Below are 21,418 nucleotides of genomic sequence, written 5' to 3'. Positions count from 1 at the left end.
CCCCTTGCACACCTCCATTACTGCCATGTCCTCTCACAACCCCGCATTGCCAGGCATGGCTGCTTGCAACCCCCCATTGCTGACACAGCCCCAAGCAAACCCCCATTTCCACTCATGAGCCCTCACAAGCTCCCATTGCTGCCAAAGCCCCTCACACAATCCTGTTGCCAGCCATTGCCTGTGTCAGGGTGTATAAACCCCAAACTGGAGTACAAGAGATAAAGGAGCTGGCAGAAGCTGGACTGGGGGCTTAAAAGGGGAAGCAGAGCAGCTGAATAGAGGGCTGGCAGTGGACAGGAGAAGACCTGTGGTCCAAGCTCCTGGGAAGGTGCCTCACAGGAAAACTTGCAGCCTGAGGCTTGGATACGGACCTGCCCAAGCCTGCAAAGGAGGGACTGGGGACTTCTGAAGGTCACAGACTTTAATTTTGTGTTTGGTTCTTTATTTTACCCTGTGGGGAGAGGGGACACTGGTAGGAAGCGACTCAGGGAGGCAGCCGCATAGCACCCCAAGATGCCGATCTCAGCTGCCTACCATTGGGCCCTGAATCCTCTACCAGCCCTTAAAGAGGGGACAATGACAGAAGCCTATCCTTTGGTGGGGAACCTAGTTGGGAGACCCTGAAGATGCAAGGGTCCAGACCTTAAAAAATCAACCCATGGGGGAAGCCCTGAAGCTCTTGCTGACTTCTGAAGATTTCCACATCATTGGATTCAAACATGTGACCTAGCCAGAGGGCTGAGTCGCTAATAGGACGGACCCCCAAACAGAGGATTTACTGTGAGAAAGGGGAAGTCCTGGGAGGAAGACAACCTGCCACACCCTAGCCTGACCAGGAGGCAGCACTGCTGGTGAGTGTTCCCCTTCCAATCCCCATTGCCAGCCACAGCCCCTTGCAAGCCCCCACTGCCTAGAGATCCACGCAGAGAGAGGGATTTCCCAGGTACACACTCAGGTAACACATGTGGTGTGTTATGTCAGACCCCCAAACACAACACAGGGTCCTGCTGCCACAGCAAGAGCCATTGTACCTGCAGCTCATCTGGGCCCCTGATCCATGGCACTGGAAATGGGTGTGACTGGTGCCCTTGCAGAGCCCCTGCTCACCTAGCCACGTGCAGCCATAGAGCTCCACTCGCAGGCAGACGTTCATAGAGTGGTCGGTGATGGGAATGAAGCGTATGAAGCGAGCTATGATGGGAGGCTCCAGGTCCTTGAGGACAATGTCATAAGGGTTGGTGTTTCCATCTAGGACCTGAGGATGACAGACACTAGCTGGCAAAGGGTGCTGATGCTGTGCAGCTCGGAGAGACAGGGGGCAGCTCACACACCCTACAGGCCTCCGAGTGTGGCTCACGGCTGCTGCACCCCACCGTACCCTGCCACCACCACACAGCTCTTCCCCGCCACTGGGGGCAGGGAGCTCACTGCTTTTGCATCAGTATCGGCATTTGTGTGGTGGGCACAATCCCACCGGTGCATGGGGCTTTGCCATTGTTAGGGGCCTACAGCATGGCAGTAGATATGCTTGTATCCCCTGCAGTGAACTTCCATCCAGCACTACACTGTGGCAGCCTGGATGGTGCCAGTGTTCATCTCCATTGAATTGGGGCAGGTGGGAGAGATGGAGTGGCAAGAATGGGCATGGAGGGTAAAGCCTGCACTTCGACTCACACCTCCCTGGGCACTGCATGGCAGGTACCATCAGCATCTTCACTGGCATTTGCCAACACTCCAGTGACCAAGCCCCAACTGCCCCAGAAATGGATTGCTGACACCCTTCATTGCCAGTCCCCTAGTCAGGCAAGGGCATTCTCTGTCCTAGGGGATGGTGTTCTGCTTGTCAGACAGGCACTGCTCCAGCCCCAAATGCCTGTAACTTGAGGTGGCAGCTATGGAGACTCCTGGCCCACCTAGTACTGGATTTGCAGTACACGCCAGTGCAGCAACACTTAGTTAGGGTGCCAGTCTAAGCGTGGTGGCACATCCCACATGTAGGGCCCCCCTTCCCATCTCCAGAGCAGTGGGATCCTAGCAGGGAAGATTTATTAGCCTCCCCACCTCCTTACCTGCTTCCCATGCCGGTTCCTCCAGGAAATCCACCGGGTGCCATCCCGGCTGTAATTGATCTTGTACATTGGTGCAAACTCATTGCCGTGGCCGCCAGCGTGTCGTCCCTGGGTCCCCACCAGGGTGATAAAGTGCAGGGCGTGCAGGTCAATCTGAAGGAACTCCTTGAGGTCATCCGGCTCAACGGGGATCTCTGGACACCAAGCCCCATCACCCTCTTCTGAATCAAGCCTGGGGCAGTGCAGGGTGGGGTAGGAGTGCAGAGGAGGAGAGAGAGTCACTTCCAAATAGACTTCCCGTGAGATCCTATCATGGCATCCTGCTCCCCAGGCGTCAGACCCCACCCTGCCGTCCCCACATCCCACCCTACCTGCCCCTGGGCTGGCCATGGACCCATACCCATACATCTCCTCGCCTGCTGTCTTGTGGGGGTGTTTCCTTGCCTCCCTGCTCACAAATTGTGTGCTCCCCTGCTTTGATTCTGGCTCCAACAGGGGGCAGATTCTGTATCTGACCCATCAGAAATCCCACCAGAATCAGGCCTGAGGGCCAGTGTGGGCCCTGGTACTCTGTGGGCCCAGGGGAGGGGAATACAGCACCACTGCCCCCAGATCTTGCTCACCAGGGGACCCAAATGCAGTCCCTGCTCTCACCAGTCATCACTTGTGGGCACCTGTTAGGCACTAGCTACGCAAAGTGCGGGAGGACAGGAAGCATGTGGGACTGCATTGGGTCAGGCAGATGGGACCAGGATAGTATATGGCAGGAGCTGGAGGGTGTCATCATGGGCATGTTCCCTGGAGAGTGTTCCTCACTGCCTCTGACATGCGGCTGGCCCTTCAACAGCAGCATGGTGTGTATGCAAAACTGGCCCCTGCTTCGAGCCCTACAGGAGCCCTCACAGCTGGGTCAGGGGCCAGGCACTAGAGTCAGAAACACAACGTGCAGGGCTTGCCATGTGAGAAGCTGTTGGGTAACCAAGGTGGCAGGGCAGAGCCTCAGATGGAGAGGTGAGACGGGAGGGGCCAGGAGAAAACATCTCCCTCCAATCACTGGAGATGATGCATGACTTTTCCTCAGCACCAGGTGAGGAAGAGCAGTCAGTAGCACAGGAAGGAGGAGAGGACGAGCAGGGAGAGCACTATGCTGTAGACAGTGTCCTGCCACCAACTCCCCAATGCAGAGTGACAGGCAGCCACAGGGTCAAACCCCAGCCCTGGGGCAGCCTCTGCTGGGCACATGCTGGGTGTAGCATCTCTCTTGCAGCTGCCCTCTCAAACTCAGGCAACTTCTGGGGAGCGGGCTGGGCCAGCAGAGAAAGTGAGGCCAACGGGGCTGTTCAGGGTGGGTTGCCCTGCCTGCAGGAGTTAAGATGAACATGGGTGGAAGGAGAAGAGACTCGGGGTGAGCGTTACCCGTCAGCAATTGCTTCTCGCTGGCTCAGAGTTACTGCTCCAGCTGAGGGAACGTTCGTAACATTCCTAGCACAAGGGACCCTTCCCAGCATGCATTCACAAATAAACACACGCATGCTTGCAGCATCCTTTACTGAACCCAAAGTGAAGGAGGGAGCTCACAGAGGGCGCTGTGATGGCTAATGCTGGCTGCAGGGAGGCCCCTTGACATGCAGCCAAGCTCCAGGGCCACATGCCCTTCCTGGGTCTGCAGGCATCACACACCTCATTGGGTCTAATCTCCTGGGGAAACGTCTGGGTTAGAAAGCTCATGGCTGCATGTCTTTCACTACAAAACTCTTCCCCAGATCTGCCCTGTCTTCTGACACACAGCATGTCCCTTTCACCCCAAAAATCCCTGGGTCTGAGCCCAGGCCTCCAGCCCCACTGTCCACTTGGTACCTTCCTCATGCTCCCATCTCCGCTCTGCTCCCCTCTGCAGCTGGCTGGACTCTTCTCACTCTGGGACCTGGCAGGAGACTAGAGGAGCCTCAGCTGGTAACCAAGCTGTCAGTCACCATGGCACCTGGCAGCTGCTTCAGGGACTGGCCCCATGCAAGCCTAGCCATGGCCCCACAATGTTGCCCCCAGGAACACATTCCAGGAACCCTGTCTTGGGCCAGCCCCACAACTGCCATGGAACCAAGGCCCCACTGCCTGCTTCAGGGAAGTGCTCTCCACCTCCCCACAGCTGCAGCAGAGCCTGCCTTGTCCTGTGCTGGGCCCAGGGCACAGGAGCAGTGGCGGCTGGCAGAAGAGTCTGGAAGAGTGGCAGGCATTGAGGTATGCTGCACACGCAGGATGACACTGGCAGAGTGAGACTGCAGGTGCATGGAACATGCCCTGGGCCCCAGCACAGGGTCCTCATCCAGCAATGGCCAGTCACAGAACAGGAACACCAGTGAAATCCTGCTATGGCCATTGAGAACATCAGTGACACATCTGTCCCCTGTCATAGAGTGAGTGTGATACCAAGCAGCCAATCACCTCCATGTGAAAGGCACACGGCTCCCTTGTATTGGTTGCCCTCACCTTCCATACTTGGCTGCTGTGGATTCAGACCACTGGCTGGAGGCGGAGATGTCTTCGTCTGGGATGTGGCCGCCTGACATGCCCAGAGGATAACGGCACACAGCTGAAACGAGATACACCATTAGCTGCTAAATGTGGAGAACGCTCAGTGCTTCCGAGGAACTTAGAGCTGGCCCTCAGGAGAAGGTCAAGCATGGTGCAGGCAGCTCTGAGCAAGCTCCCCACACTGCATGCCAGCCCTACCCCACCACACTCCATGCTAGCTCAGTCCTAGGACCTCCCCAAAGCTAAACCAGTGCACCACAGATGCCACAGTGATAGGCTTGGTATAAGAAACAGGCCCATCAGCAGATCTCTAGTAGCACTTCCTGCTCTTCTAGGCTTTGGCTCCACACCCCACACAAATATTGGTGCCGGGTATCTGGTGTAGACCCACAGACCCACCCTGCTATGCCAGCCTTAGGACCTCCACACAGCCTGGCTGATGTAGCCACTCTTGATACATCCAGCAGCCCCTTCTCCTACCTGTGCCCTTCACACAGCTCCAGATACACTTCTGTCCCAGCCTGCAGCACCACCTGCTACTCTAGTGCCTGGCCCCTACCCCCACAGTAACATCTCTGCCAATGTACCTGCTGCAGCCCCTCCTGGGCTCACACACAGCTCTGCCAATGCCCCTCACCCAAACCCAGCTATCCCAGACCCAGACCCCATCAAGACAGCTTGCCCACCGCACCTCAGCAGGTCACGCCTATGCACCTTCCATGCTGCCATCCTGCGCAAGGGAAAGTGACTCCCCTCAGCAGGGTGGGGCAGGGAGGTAATTGATTTGTAGTTGGCAGCGGGGGTGTCTCTGGCATCCAGGAGGAGTCCCCAGGCCTGGCAGAAGTCCCCAGTAGTAGCCAGTGTCACACAGAGACTGCTGCAATCTTGGAGTCTCCTGAGCTCCTCTCAGCCAAAGGACCGTCCAGGCAAAACCCTGCTCTGGCTGGCTGGCATTAGGCAGAGCAAACCACAGACTCTCCCCCTGCATAGGGCAAACAACAGAGTGTGTGTCACGACCCCCAGCAGAGCCAATGGAGCTGGGAGAAAGGACCTGCCCTACATGGAACCACCACAAAACACAACTCAGGCTAATTAGCGGACAGTTAGCAAGGTCTATAGATAGGCAGGATAAAAGATCCTCATGTTCTAGTGTTGCCATATGCCACCCCAGAAGTGGCTGCATTTCACAGTGGGTGAAGAGCCCATATGCCTCTAACTTAACCTAGTGGAACTGACTCTGGGAGGCTGATCAGTCTTTAGCCCTCTGCTGAGAGTGGCGGCATGTGTGAGCTGTGCTAGTGGTTTGGGTGATGGGAAGAAATGCAATGATACTCAGTGCGACCCATTTCCGATCACACTGTTAGCAAAATGTCCACCAACCAGAGCACTGGAGCTGGGAGGCAGTAAGTCGTCCCCCACCTCCACCACCACCACCACAGAGGGTGACACCACTGGAATTAGGAGTCTGTAGATGTTTATGAATCAGATGACACCTCCCTGACGCTTCTGCCACAGAATGAGATTTGTTACATTATGGTCCCACACTAAGACACACCTACTTTGCCTGAATGTTCAGCAGACAGACCCACTTTGCCAATCAGTTTTGTTGTTTTGGGTTAAAATACACTTTCGCAAATGTTGCGAGAATGCAGAATCAGTCAGTGCTATGCTTGGCTGATGTGGCAACTCATGGTGTTGGACACCATCAGGTGCTCGAGGGACGTCTATCTAGAACACATCACCCGACATCGGCTATACCAGAAGAGATGAGCTGGAGTGCCGATGAGAAACAAAGTCGGGGAAAAAAATGAAATACTTCCCTGATGGATTGTGTTTTCTAAGGGACAGCCTATCCTAAATTCTCAATTACTGAGGGACAATCTTCACTCATTCCTATATTTCCTTTCCACAACCAACTCTCTGTACAATTCTTATGAGTGACGTACCTGAATACTTGGATGCTAATACTCTAACTGTATCATTGAATTTATTAACCTTAATCTGGGTTACTGCAGTTTATGTATTTTATGACTTTCAAACCAACCTTTGTACTTTTGGACAATGTAAACACTATACCCAGATGTACAGACATTCTTTTCTTAACCTGTGTATTATATCATTTTAACATTAGTTTTAATAAAAATTTTGAAATCTTGAATGCAGGGATAACAAAGTGTTGTTCTCCTTAGTGTTTGACTAAGAGCAACAAATTGTACTTACCATGCCATGACTGAGAGGTTCATGCTCACTCTAGCCTTGCTCACTGAACAGGGGATGGCGACTGATGCCAAGCCCTGGGGAAATCAGAGCGGGTGGGCACACGTGTTCCTACTGGGGTGTGTGGATTCTATTGAAAGAGTCCTAGATGCCATTTGACTCTCCCACTCCAGTGGTTAAGGACACAGTTGGTCAGGCTTGTTTGAGTGTCTTGGCTTCTTCCTCACATGGATCCTGATTCCAAGAGCTGCGCTGCATTGACTCAGCCCTCCACGGGACCGGCAGGGGCCCAGCCACACATAGCTGCCTGGAGGATGAGAGCCAGAGACTGCTGTTCTCAGGGGAGGCAGAGCTCCCTATCTCTGGAGAGTCAGTCCACACAGTGCTCTGAGGAGGCATGTGGGGGCAGCTGCAGTCTCTCACTCAGACCCATGGAAGGGCATCTCAGCGACAGGCCAAAATGAGATGTGCCAGTCCTGTGCGTGTGGCTCTCGGCTCCAGCTGCTGATGGAGGCTCCTCCTTTTGCTCACCAGACAGAGGTGGCGCATGTGACTGCAAACAAAAACTACATTTCCAATTATGTATGTGGATGGACAGTCGAAAGCTGGTCAGCTCATGTACAGGGCTTCATGGGGTTAGCCCCTCTCAGAGAGCCAGCCTAGGACTGTCAGGGCATACTGCCTACAACCACCAGCCTATGATAACACAATACCCTGCTTAGCAGGATGCATTGTTAACACCAGGAATTGAACCTGGTCCCAATACATCTTAAAGCAGGAGCCTCTAGTGCCTGAGCTAAATGACCCAGCTCTGTTAGCTAAGGCTGTAGCAGACTCATTAACCTCCACCTGTAGAGGGGACCAGAGCCCCACAGAGCATGGTATGGGTTACAATAGTTCACAAGAACGCAGTACTCTGTGCTTTAAGTGAGAGGAGACTTGGTCAGCATTCAAACCCAGCTGCTCACCCATGGTGGGGATGGGCCTTCTGGTTTCATGGGCTAACATGCCTGTTGCAGATGGCTGATACAGGACTCTAGCAATAACGAGCTGAAGGCTGGAAATATAATGGATACCAATAGACATGGTTTCATGGAAAACAGGTTGTGTCAAACAAACATGATATTATTCCTGGAGCAAATTACAAATCTGGTTAATAAAGGTAACTAAGTGGCACTATACAAATATCAATATGGTCCATGTTAATGGCTTCAAAACTGGCTCACTGATAGATCTCATAGAATAGTTGTTAATGGAGAACTAGAATCGAATGAGATTCTTTCTAGTAGGCTCTTGCAGGGATCAGTTCTCTTAGAATCATAGAATATCAGAGTTGGAAGGGACCTCAGGAGGTCATCTAGTCCAGCCCCCTGCTCAAAGCAGGACCAATTCCCAACTAAATCATACCAGCCAGGGCTTTGTCAAGCCTGACCTTAAAAACCTCTAAGAAAGGAGATTCCACCAACTCCCTAGGTAACCCATTCCAGTGCTTCACCACCCTCCTAGTGAGAAAGTTTTTCCTAATATCCAACCTAAACCTCCCCCACTGCAACTTGAGACCATTACTCCTTGTTCTGTCATCTGCTACCACTGAGAACAGTCTAGATTGATCCTCTTTGGAACGCCCTTTCAAGTAGTTGAAAGCAGCTATACAATCCCCCCTCATTCTTCTCTTCTGCAGACTAAACAATCCCAGTTCCCTCAGCCTCTCCTCATAAGTCATGTGCTCCAGCCCCCAATCATTTTTGTTGCCCTCCGCTGGACTCTTTCCAATTTTTCCACATCCTTCTTGTAGTGTGGGGCCCAAAACTGGACACAGTACTCCAGATGAGGCCTCACCAGTGTTGAATAGAGGGGAATGATCACGTCCCTCAATCTGCTGGCAATGCCCCTACTTATACAGCCCAAAATGCCATTAGCCTTCTTGGCAACAAGGGCACACTGTCGACTCATATCCGGCTTTTCATCCACTGTAACCCCTAGGTCCTTTTCTGCAGAATTGCTGCCTAGCCATTTGGCCCCTAGTCTGTAGCAGTGGATGGGATTCTTCCTTCCTAAGTGCAGGACTCTGCACTTGTCGTTGTTGAACCTCATCAGGTTTCTTTTGGCCCAATCCTCTAATTTGTCTAGGTTCCTCTGTATCCTATCCCTACCCTCCAGCGTATCAACCACTCCTCCCAGTTTAGTGTCATCTGCAAACTTGCTAAGAGTGCAGTCCAGACCATCCTCCAGATCGTTAATGAAGATATTGAATAAAACCGGCCCCAGCACCGAACCTTGGGGCACCCCACTTGATACCGGCTGACAACTAGACATAGAGCCATTGATCACTACCCGTTGAGCCCGATGATCTTGCCAGCTTTCTTCAGATATAGTCCATCCACCTTGTAGTCCATTCATCCAGCCCATACTTCTTTAACTTGCTGGCAACAATACTGTGGGAGACCATATCAAAAGCTTTTCTACAGTCAAGGAATAACACTTCCACTGCTTTCCCCTCATCCACAGAGCCAGTTATCTCGTCACAGAAGGCAATTAGGTTAGTCAAGCATGACTTGCCCTTGGTGAATCCATGCTGACTGTTCCTGATCACTTTCCTCTCCTCTAAGTGATTCAGAATTGATTCCTTGAGGACCTGCTCCATGATTTTTCCAGGGACTGAGGTGAGGCTGACTGGCCTGTAGTTCCCTGGATCCTCCTCCTTCCCTTTTTTTAAAGATGGGCATTACATTAACCTTTTCCCAGTCATCCGGGACCTCCTCTGATCGCCATGAGTTTTCAAAGATAATGGCCAATGGCTCTGCAATCACATCTGCCAACTCCTGTAGCACCCTCGGATGCAGCACATCTGGCCCCATGGATTTGTGCTCCTCCAGCTTTTCTAAATAGTCCCGAACCACTTCTTTCTCCACAGAGGGCTGGTCAACTCCTCCCCATACTGTGCTGCCCAGTGCAGCAGTCTGGGAGCTGACCTTGTTTGTGAAGACAGAGGCAAAAAAAAGCATTGAGTACATTAGCTTTTTCCACATCCTCTGTCACTAGGTTGCCTCCCTCATTCAGTAAGGGGCCCACACTTTCCTTGACCACCTTCTTGTTGCTAACATACCTGAAGAAACCCTTCTCGTTACTCTTAACATCTCTTGCTAGCTGCAACTCCAAGTGTGATTTGGCCTTCCTGATTTCACTCCTGCATGCCTGAGCAATATTTTTATACTCCTCCCTGGTCATTTGTCCAATCTTCCACTTCTTGTAAGCTTCTTTTTTGTGTTTAAGAACAGCAAGGATTTCACTGTTAAGCCAAGCTGGTCGTATGCCATATTTACTATTCTTTCTACACATCGGGATGGTTTGTTCCTGCAACCTCAATAAGGATTCTTTAAAATACAGCCAGCTCTCCTGGACTCCTTTGCCCCTCATGTTATGGTCCCAGGGGATCCTGCCCATCAGTTCCCTGAGGGAGTCAAAGTCTGCGTTTCCGAAGTCCAGGGTCCGTATTCTGCTGCTCTTCTTTCTTCCTTTTGTCAGGATCCTGAACTCAACCATCTCATGGTCACTGCCTCCCAGGTTCCCATCCACTTTTGCTTCCCCTACTAATTCTTCCCGGTTTGTGAGCAGCAGGTCAAGAAGAGCTCTGCCTCTAGTTGGTTCTTCCAGCACTTGCATCAGGAAATTGTCCCCTACATTTTCCAAAAACTTCCTGGATTGTCTGTGCACCGCTGTATTGCTCTCCCAGCAGATATCAGGGTCCCATGAGAACCAGGGCCTGCGATCTAGCAACTTCAGTTAGTTGGTGGAAGAAAGCCTCGTCCACCTCATCCCCCTGGTCTGGTGGTCTGTAGCAGACTCCCACCACATCACCCTTGTTGCTCACACTTCTAAACTTAATCCAGAGACTCTCAGGTTTTTCTGCAGTTTCATACCAGATCTCTGAGCAGACATACTGCTCTCTTACATACAATGCAACTCCTCCACCTTTTCTGCCCTGCCTATCCTTCCTGAACAGTTTATATCCATCCATGACAGTACTCCAGTCATGTGAGTTATCCCATCAAGTCTCTGTTATTCCAATCACACCATAACATTCTCAGCCTAATGCTACCTATTCTTTTATCGATAATTGTGAAGAAAATATAAAATGACTGCTGATAAAGTTTACCAATGACGCAAAGTCTAGTGTTGTAGCCTATAACAAAGAAGGGCCGCCTGGGAGGGTAGGAGGGCAAGTGTGGCAATTTGCCCTGGGCCCCTCAGGGGCCCCCACAAGAATCTCTGAGGCTCCCCCCACCTCCGCCTTCACCTTCCCCCATCCCCCGACACCTCAGCGCACCGCATCCAGGAGCGACCCTGGGCAGGCTCCAGTGGGGCCTGAGCTCCTCCCGCTCAGAGCCGTGTGGTAAGGGGGCAGGGCTGCGAGCTGCGGCCGAGCAGCAGGAGCTCAGGTCCCGTGGAGCCATGCCACTGCAGCCCTGTCCAGGGTCGCTCCTGGACACAGTGTGCTGAGGCTCCGGGAGAGGGGGAAGGTGGGGGTAAGCGGCATGGTAAGGGGTCCGGAGCCATGGGGGGGTTGGATAAGGGGCAGGGAGTCCTGGGGACAGTCAGGGGACAGGGAGGGGGCAGAGGTTCTGGAGGGGCGGTCAAGGGATGGGGAACGGGGGGTTGGATCATGGGTGTTCTGGGGGTCTGTCAGGACTCAGCGGGGGGGGTGGATAGGGGTCGGGGCAGTCAGGGGACAGGGAGCGGGGGGGCCGGTGGAGGGTGGGGTCCCGGAGTGGTGGTTGGGGGGTGTCTCGGGGGGGCAGTCAGGGGACAAGGAGTAGGATGGGTCGGGGATTCTAAGGGGGGGCAGTAGAGGGGCAGGAAGTGAGTGAGGGTTGGATAGGGGGCAAGGCCAGGCTGTTTGGGGAGGCACAGCCTTCCCTACCCTAAAGCTCATTCAGCATTTTGAGGCTTGCAGACAGTTATTTAACACAAACTGCTAAGCTGTTATCTTTTCCCTCAGGGCTACCATCCCTTTCACTTCTCAAATGCCAAATTATAGTCTACATTTAATTTCAGTGCCATAGAGAGATTCATGTCAGGGGAAGGTAGCTTCATTTAAAATTAGCCACTTTAGATTAACAGTGATAAAGCCAAGAGAGCCATGGGGAGGGATCACATGAGAAAAGCAATATCCTACACCACCTACCTCCTTCCCAACCCTACCAAGGGAGACCCTACTCCCCTGCATTCCCCAAGGCTCCAGGGGGGTTAATTCAGTGGTTCTCAAATTTTTGTATTGGTGATCCCTTTCACATAGCACGCCACTTTTTTATATATTTAACACTATTATAAATGCTGGAGGCAAAGCGGGGTTTGAGGTGGAGGCTGACAGCTTGCGACCCCAGTAATAACCTTGTGACCCCATGAGGGGTCCCGATCCCCAGTTTGAGAACCCCTGGGACACCCTGTGTCCATTCACATCCATGTGCTATTCTGAACATTTCAGTTTTCACAACATAGGCTCATCCCAGATTCTGGAACAAGCTCAAATGCTCAGTTCGTGGAGTATGTACATAAGATATACTAACGACAAACCCACAGTAACTGTCTCCAGTTTGTGAGGAAACAGATAAATTCATGGAGGTTAAGTCCATTAATGGCTATTAGCCAGGATGGGTAAGGAATGGTGTCCCTAGCCTCTGTTTGTCAGAGGGTGGAGATGGATGGCAGGAGAGAGATCATTTGATCATTACTTGTTAGGTTCACACCCTCTGGGCCACTTGGCAGTGGTCACTGTCAGAAGACCAGGGGGAGGGATAGTTCAGTGGTTTGAGCACTGGCCTGCTAAACACAAGGTTGTGAGTTTAATCCTTGAGGGGGCCTTTTAGGGAACTGGGGTAAAAATCTGTCTGGGGATTGGTCCTGCTTTGAGCAGGGGGTTGGACTAGATGATCTCCTGAGGTCCCTTCCAACACTGATATTCTATGACAGGATACTGGGCTGGATGGACCTTTGGTCTGATCCAGTATGGCCATTCTTATGTTCTAACCTAAATGAACCCAAAGTTATGGAGACAGATATAAGTCAAGGAAGTCAGCAGAGTATCAGAAACCTGGAAAAATCTCTGACTGGAGGGCTCAGGTGTTTGGTCACAAGCTGAGATGGTTCAAAAGTTTTGGATTTTTTTTAAGCAGAATTTTTTTATTGTTTCTTTAAACAATCAAACACAGCAAGCAGCAAATATTTGGCCACACACTTCTGAAACCCCAAACCATGTTCAGGTTTTGGCAGACTAATTTCAGCATTTCATTTAAAAATCCAGAACAAATTTTGAAGGAAAGCAGACATTGTCCGTGTTTTTTTCTGCTTTTTAAAAAACCCTAGCTTTCGATCCAAAAAAAGTTTTGATGGAAAATATTTGTCCAACCCTTTTAATGAGCTTTAGTGCCTTTTAGCACTAGCTGATGCGGAGAACCAGTGATACCTTGTAAAGGTGACTTGAAAAGAAGTTTTCTCAAAAGTGGGTTTGTGTCGAGATGCGGAAGGTTTTTAAATGTTTATTTTTCCCAGGGCCGCCCGAAGTGGGGCAATTTGCCCCAGGCCCCACAGGGGCTCCCATGAGAATATAGTATTCTATAGTATTGCAACTTTTTTTATGGAAGGGGCCCCCAAAATTGCCTTGCTCCGGGCCCCCTGAATCCTCTGGGCAGCCCTGTAACAAAGAGGACAGGCCACTGATACAGAGTGCTCTGGGTAACTAGGTAAGCTTGGTGCAGTGATCTTTCGTTCTACATCTAAGAACAAAGAATGTGGGCCACACTTGTAGTATGGGGGACTCTATCCTGGAAAGTAGTGACTCTGGAAGCGACACAGAGGTCATGGTGGATACCACCTGAACATAAAGTCCTAGTGCAACACTGCAGCAAAGAGGAATAGCTTAGTCCTGGGATGGATAACTAGAGAAATACTGAGCAGGTGGAGGAAAGTGATGTTACCTCTTGTGATGGGGTGTACAAACCCCACACTGGAGAACAAAGGGTTAGAGAACAGCTCTGGGCCCAAACAGCCCCATATGCAAAGCCAGCACAAACAGGAGGTGGAGTTTAAAAGGGGAAGCAGAGCAGTTCAAAAGGACTGAGCCACAAACAAAGGGACAGATCGCACAGGATGGAGTGGTAGAAGAAAGGGGATCATCAGGGAGGAGGACAACCTAACCACTAGGCAGCACAGCTGGGGAGGGTCACCTTTCACACCTTTATATACGGCACTGGTGAACATTGTGTGCCATCCACGATCCTGTCTCTGACTGTGGCCAGTGCATCAGAGCAAGGCGCAAGAAATGTTGCAGTAGACAGTTATAGGATACCTACCAGGGAGGAAACTTCCTTCTGAGCTCCAGTAGGTAGAGGCTTGAGTCAGCCCCAAAATATGATGATTTAAATCCCTTTCAAAACTCTTGGAGGGTCAGCAGTTCTAATTCTGATGTTACAGTTCTAACTCTGATGTTCTCGTTATCCATCTAAGTGGCCAATCCTTTTTTTTGAACTTTGCTAAGCTCTTGGTCTCAAAATGATCATATGGCAGATAGCAACACATACTGTGCCTTTTATCAGGTTTCAATCAGGCACCTTTCTGTTTCACTGAATGGCTCCTTGTTCTTGTGGTATGAGACAGGGTGAAGGGAAAAACTTGGTTTACCATTTCTGCATTAGATATTATTTTATATACTTTTATCATACCACCCCTTCTACCTCTCTTCTCCAAGGGAAACACACTTTCATTTAAAACTCTCTTCACAGGAGAAGTTTTCCAGGCCCTGAATCATTTTCCTCATCCATCACAGAGTCCCCTCTGATGCCACTACACTGTTTTGGAGACGGAGTGCCCAGTACTGCACACAGTATCTAGAGGAAGCTGCACCACTGAGAAATATCAAAGCCTTAGAGTATTTTCTGTATTATTATCCCTCCCATTCCTTACGCAGTCAAACTTTTGGTTTCCCCTTTTGAGAAGAGGGCTGTTGTGGTAATTGGGCCTACACATTTACCCTCACCAGTAGAGCATTACTTACAGTTGCCAACCCTCCAGGATTGTCCTGGAGTCTCCAGGAATTAAAAATTAATCTTTAATTGAAGATTATGTCATACAATGAAACCTCCAGGAATAAGACCAATCAAAGCTGGCAACCCTAGAGTGAGTGTAAGGTTATTGTGATAGCTTATGAACTAGAACAAGGGTCGGCAACCTTTCAGAAGTGGTGTGCTGAGTCTTCATTTATTCACTTTAATTTAAGGTTTTTTTGTGCCAGTAATACATTTTAACATTTTTAGAAGGCCTCTTTCTATAAGTCTATAATATATAACTAAACTACTGTTGTATGTAAAGTAAATGAAGTTTTTAAAATGTTTAAGAAGCGTCATTTAAAATTAAATTAAAATGCAGAGCCCCCCGGACCGGTGGCCAGGACCCGGGCAGTGTGAGTGTCACTGAAAATCAGCTCGCATGACACGTGCCATAGGTTGCCTACCCCTGAACTAGAACAACAAATGTTGATAGAAAGGGCATGAAGGGGAGACAGCGTGACTGAGTCCAAAGAGAAAGGCCTCCTAGCCCAGCTCAAGGACTGTGTTAAGATCATGCCTGGTAAACAAGAAAAATGTGGTGCTGGAAATTAACTAACCAAAGTTGGTGTGTTGAATATTAGGCCTAATTGGTGGCTGAAATAATGAGGGGATGGGCTGTTCCATCCACCACTGCCTTTGGGGTCCTTACAAAGAGACTTTGGGGAGACAAACTGGCTACTGGAATAAGTTTCACCATCATGGCTGCCACCCCCACCATCTCCTGGGCCCCAGACCTTTGTCATCCTGATCCAGACAGGTGTCCTGACTGGACCGGGACAGAGAAAGGGACCCAGATGACATCACCACCCCTACCAGCTCCAGCTGAATCCCAACCACCAGCTGGGATGTGAGACTTTCGCTCCTCCCTGCTCCATTGTCCCCTTTTCCTTCCCTACCTTATTTCTTCTCTTTCCTATCTCTCTCCTTTTGCCTTCTGTCTAATAAGAGTCTGGCTTGGCCAGCCAAGACTGACAGAAGCTGGGAATGAGCGACAGGGGATGGATCACTTGATGATTACCTGTTCTGTTCATTCCCTCTGGGGCACCTGGCATTGGCCACTGTCAGAAGACAGGATACTGGGCTAGATGGACCTTTGGTCTGACCCAGTATGGCTGTTCTTATACTGTATTTTGCAATGCTGCTGTGAGCCTGTGACCAGAAAGAGGCAACTAAAAGCATAGCCCTAAACAGCCCAACGCTGGTATAAGTTTGCCAAGTCTTGGAGAGTCCATATGCTGGGTCTGTGTTTTTCCAGCAGTGAGGCTGCAAGTGAGAGTCAGCACCAGAAGCTGCATTTTCTATCTTTGCTACTCTTTTCTCTCCCCTTCTGTGTGTGTTTGTTTCATTTTGTTTTCTACAAAATGGATCCGACTTTAACAATAGTTTGAGCCCATTCCAACTAACTTCTTCCCTTTTCCCCAAAAAGAACAATCATCATAATTTTAACACCATCTAAAGAGACTGTCAAATAAGGGGATTTTTCCTTTAAAAACCCTTTACTGCTAATGGGAAAGGCAACAAGGGCTGTTGTTAAAATGAAAGCCTTAATTAATTTGAAATGGAAAATATTAAATAATGTTTCCTTCTTTTCTGTTTCTTAATAACAGGTTTAAAGAGAGGTTTAATGGTGTTTGCACCATGGTACTAAGCAGGCTGAGGTTTCTGCACATCAAACCCCAAACCTTGTTTAAAACTGTTTAATGTTGGACAGGTAGTCCTGTTAACACCTTTGACTATTTGGCCTCGTATCTTTCCATCTAAATTTATGCTACAGGTCTTCATTGAGCGATCCACAATGAAACCCAGGTGAGACCAATACTGGATCCTGGGCCCCATTCTAGCAGCCATACTTGAAAAAGGATGTTGAAAAATTGGAGAGGGTTCAGAGAAGCGCCACAAGAATGATTTGAGATCTGGAAAACCCACCTCACAGTGAGAGTGTCATAAATAAACAGATCAGGGTTAAGGTCTCTTTTACCTGGAAAGGGTTAACAAGCTCAGTAACCTGATGAACACCTGACCAGAGGACCAATCAAGGGACAGGATAATTTCAAATCTCTGTGGAGGGAAGGCTTTGTTTGTGTTCTTTGTTTGAGTGTTCGTGCTCTCTTTGGATCTAAGGCCTGGTCTACACTAGGACTTTAATTTGAATTTAGCAGCGTTAATTCGAACTAACCGCTCAACCGTCCACACCAGGAAGCCATTTAATTTGAACTAGAGGGCTCTTTAGTTCGAATTTGGTACTCCACCCCGACAGGTGGAGTAACGCTAAATTCGACATGGCTAGTTCGAATTAGGCTAGGTGTGGATGGAAATCGAACTTAGTAGCTCCGGGAGCTATCCCACAGTGCACCACTCTGTTGACGCTCTGGACAGCAGTCCGAGCTTCGATGCTCTGACCAGCCACACAGGAAACGACCCGGGAAAATTTGAATTCCTTTTCCTTTCTGGACAGTTAGAATCTCATTTTGTGGTTGGACATCGGGGCGAGCTCAGCAGCACCAGCAGCAATGCAGAGCTCTCCAGCAGAGGAGTTCATGTAATCTCTGAATAGAAAGAGGGACCCGGCATAGACTGACCGGGAACTCTTCGATCTGATCGGTGTGGGGGGCGAGTAGTCTGTGCTTTCGGAGCTGCGCTCCAACAACGGAATGCAAAGACCTACGAGAAGGTCTCCAAAGCCATGATACAGACAGAGGATACAGCCATCATGCAACGCAGTGCCGCGTGAAAATCAAGGACCCCAGACAAGCCTACCAAAAAATCAAAGCGGCCAACGGATGCTACGGAGCCTGCCACCACTGCCCCACCAGTGACCATGGACTCTGATGATGGGACAGTGTCGACGGACAGTTCCTCGACGATGTTCACGGACGGGGAAGATGAGGAAGGGTTTGTGGAGGACGAGGCAGGCGACAGCGCTTACAACGCTGGTGTCCCCGACAGCCAGGATCTCTTCATCACCGTCACGGAGATCCCCTACCAACCCTCCCCGGCCATGAACCCGGATCCTGAATCAGGGGTAGGAGCAGTCGGTAAGTGCTTTAACCATGTTAACTTTTATTCTTAATATAACAGCAATCTGAAGTGTGTGAAAAGGAGGTCTCTGTATATATGGTGATAGAACAGAAATCCTCCTGGGAGATCTCCACGAAGCTCTCCTGCCGTTAATCGATAAGCATCAGCAGGAGGTTCCTGGGGAGAGCTGCCTTATTGGGTGCTCCGTGATAGCACACTTTTCCGCGCGAGGCTTTCATGCGGTATTCAGGGAGCACTGCCTCCCAGAGCACGGCTGCATAGGTCCGTGGTTCGTGCTAGATTTCACGCAGCATGCGCTCTCTATCTCCTTCAGTGCCCGTCCTCACGGTTATCTCGCTCGGAGACTCCTGCATCTAAGTAGGGGAATTACTGTAATGTTACGCCTGGTCCAAAGTATTTTTAAAAAATCTCCGGACAGACGGCATAGCACAGACTCAGCACGCAGCTGCGTGACGAGCGTAACGGAAAGCCAAAGAATCAAATGGACGCTCATGGAGGGAGGGGGGAACGAGGACGCAAGGTATCCCACAGTTCCTGCTGTCTCCGAAAAGCATTTGCATTCTTGGCTGATCTCCAAATGCTTCTAGGGTCAAACACAGTGTCCGCGGTGGGTCGGGGCATAGCTCGGCAATTTACGCACACCCCCGACCCCCAGAAGTTAAAGGGAAAACAATCCTCTGTTGACTCTTTTACATGTCACCGTATCTGTACTGAATGCTGCAGATAGACGCGCTGCTGCAGCACTCAACAACAACATCCTTCCTCCCACCCCGCCATGGGTGGCTGATGGTACAATAGGACTGCTACCCGTCCTCATCATCAGCCTATTGGCACATGGGGCAGTGCAAAAGGACTGGTAACCATACCAACTTGCTTGGGACAGGTCGATCAAGGTCGCCTGGTCCTAATTTTTCATGGTAGATGGTGCAGTATGGCTGGTAACCGTCCTCATCATTGCAACAGGGGGCTGAGCTCCATCAGCCCCCACCCTTCATTGTAAAGAAAAGATTCAATTGCCCCTGGACTAGCAGAGGGATGATTGGCTCCCTCCTCCACACCCCTTAATGTCATCTCTGGACTATCATTGCAGCTGGAGGCTTCCTTCCACTCATTTCTCACAAACGACTACCTGTGTCTTATTCATGCATTCTATATTACTTCATCACACAAGTGGGGGGACAATGGTATTGGAACCCAGGAAGGCTGGGGGAAGAACGGAATGAACGGCTGGGGTTGTTTCAGGAGCACACCCTGTGAATAGCATTCAGCTCAAAATTTATGCATGATTGGCCAGAGAGCAGCTGTGCTCTCTGGTTCTATGATACAGTGGTTCTCTAGTACAGTTGCCCATATTCTAGGCAGGACTGATTCTATTTTTAGATACCCAAAAAGGAGGGATTGACTCGGGGAGTCATTCCCAAATTTTGCTTTTGCGCCCCTGGCTGATCGGCCAGGGGCACTTATGACAGCACCAAATGGCGCAGTGCAAAAGGACAGGTAACCATGACCATCTTATTACCGTCTTCTTACCAGTTCATGGTATGGTAGACGGTGCAGTATGCCTGGTAACCATCGCTGCTGTCATGCAAAAGCAAAAGCATGCTGCTGTGTAGCGCTGCTGGTCCGCCTCTGTCAGCGGCATCTAGTACACATACGGTGACATACACAAAAGGCAAAATAGGGTCCATTGTTGCCACGCTATGGCGTGTGCCAGGGCATTTCATGGAAAACGTGCTCGAAATGATTGTCTGCCGTTGCTTTCCCGGAGGAAGGAATGACTGGCGACATTTACCCAGAATCCACCGCGCAAATGATTTGTGCAACAGCAGGCACAGGGGTCTCAACAAAAAATTTCACAGAGACAGCCTAGACTCAGTTAATTGTTCGCAAAAAAGTATCTTTGCAAGGAATTCACTAACTGTTTCCCATCTCACAGCTTCCACTGTCTCCAGACCTTCCACAGCATCCCCCTCGCAGAGGCTGGCGAAGATTAGGCGGCGAAAGAAAAAGACAAGGGACACGATTTTCGATGAATGTGTGGGCTGCTACCTAGCCGAGGCGGACCAGCAGAGGCAGTGGAGGGAGAAAGTCTCTCTGTACCAGCGCTCACACAGCGAATGGGAGGAGAGGTGGCGTGAGGAACACAAGCAGGCGACTCAAGCAATGCTTGTACTAGTGAGGGAGCAAACGGACACGCTCCGGCGACTTGTGTATGTTCTGCAGGACCGCTGTAGGACAGAGCCCCCGGCAGTATCTCTGCAACCGCCCTCCCCCGCCACAAAGTCACATACCCCCCTCACCCTAAATAACCAGGAGGATGCCCGCCCTGGGCCGTGAATACTGTCACTGCACCCCAGCAGAGTGCTCAAGTAACCAAAAGCTCTCATACCCTACGTTTGCATAAGTCCTTCCCTTCCGGACTCAAACAAGTCCCAATCCCAGTCCCATCCCATAACTGTGTACTTAAGTAATAAAAATACTTTGCTGTTAAGTACTGTTTCCATCATGTTTTTTCACTGAAGACTGTGTTTGAATGGGGTGCGTGGGGAAGTGCGTTGCTAATTGCATAGGACAGGCACCTTTCCCAGGGTACAGACACGGGGGCCGGATCAGCAGCGGGTCACACACACAGTGCAGTCAGTAGGCACCGTGGTCGGTATGGGAGGTGGTTTCCAGGTTCTGTGTGGGCGGTGGGGATGTGACTTTTTAGCGGGGGAGGGCGGTTACAGATCTTATACAGCGGTCCTTGTCCTGGAACGCTGAGTCACGCAGCAGAGGAATCTGTATCCGTCCTCCTCCGCCACAAGGCCACATAGCCCCCCGCACACAGAATCCCAAAAAGGAGGGATGGCAGGCTCTGTTGAAACAAGCAGTCCGGCAATGCGGACCGCTGTAGGAGCAGGAGCCTGTCATTCCTTGATTTTAGAGGCGGTCTTTACATCAGCGCACTCCCTACCCACCACAGTCTGCGTTCCAGTTTCAACCCTTTAACGAAAAGTCATGAATAAAGAAACCTCTCCTCAGTAACAGTGTGACATGTATTTTATTTTTACACGTGTCTTGGAAGTGGGGGAAACGGGGAGAACGGGGTATTTAACCGAAGAGGAGAGTCAACAGTCAGTGGGTAAAGAAACAGGGGCAGGTTCAGCTTCTCTGTAAAGAAACTGAACAGTCACAGGTCACGCTGCTCGCTGGTATTTTAAGAGTTCCTTGTCGCTGTCCCAGGCGCCTGTATAGGGCTTTCATGAGCAAGTGCATTAGCGGGCAGGCTGGGTCCCCGAGGATGACTTTAGGAATCTGCTCATCCACAACAGTTATTTCGTGGTCCGGGAAGAAACTACCTTCCTGCAGGCGTCTGAGCAGCCCACAGTTCCTGAAAACACACGCATCATGAACCTTGCCCGGCCACCCGACGTTGATGTTTGCAAAACGTCCCCTATGGTCCCCCAGTGCTTGCAG

The 21,418-nt window shown here is 50.5% G+C and overlaps 1 protein-coding gene across 2 annotated transcripts in view; it reads right to left on the bottom strand.

Moving 5' to 3' along the window:
- Positions 1–21,418, bottom strand: part of DDR2 (discoidin domain receptor tyrosine kinase 2) — a 150,133-nt gene that overhangs the window by 57,167 nt on the left and 71,548 nt on the right. For both annotated transcript variants that reach the window (XM_045027695.1, XM_045027694.1), the window contains 3 exons: positions 4,557–4,659; positions 2,070–2,301; positions 1,108–1,255 (listed from right to left, as the gene is read on the bottom strand). In XM_045027695.1, the coding sequence (XP_044883630.1) occupies positions 1,108–1,255; positions 2,070–2,301; positions 4,557–4,659 (483 nt within the window). The remainder of the gene's footprint in view (positions 1–1,107; positions 1,256–2,069; positions 2,302–4,556; positions 4,660–21,418) is intronic.

Source organism: Mauremys mutica, chromosome 8, assembly GCF_020497125.1.
Source record: "Mauremys mutica isolate MM-2020 ecotype Southern chromosome 8, ASM2049712v1, whole genome shotgun sequence".
In the NCBI taxonomy this organism is placed as follows: Eukaryota; Metazoa; Chordata; order Testudines; family Geoemydidae; genus Mauremys; species Mauremys mutica.
Note: the sequence above shows the minus strand (reverse complement) of the source record. Positions and strands in the feature narration are given on the sequence as shown.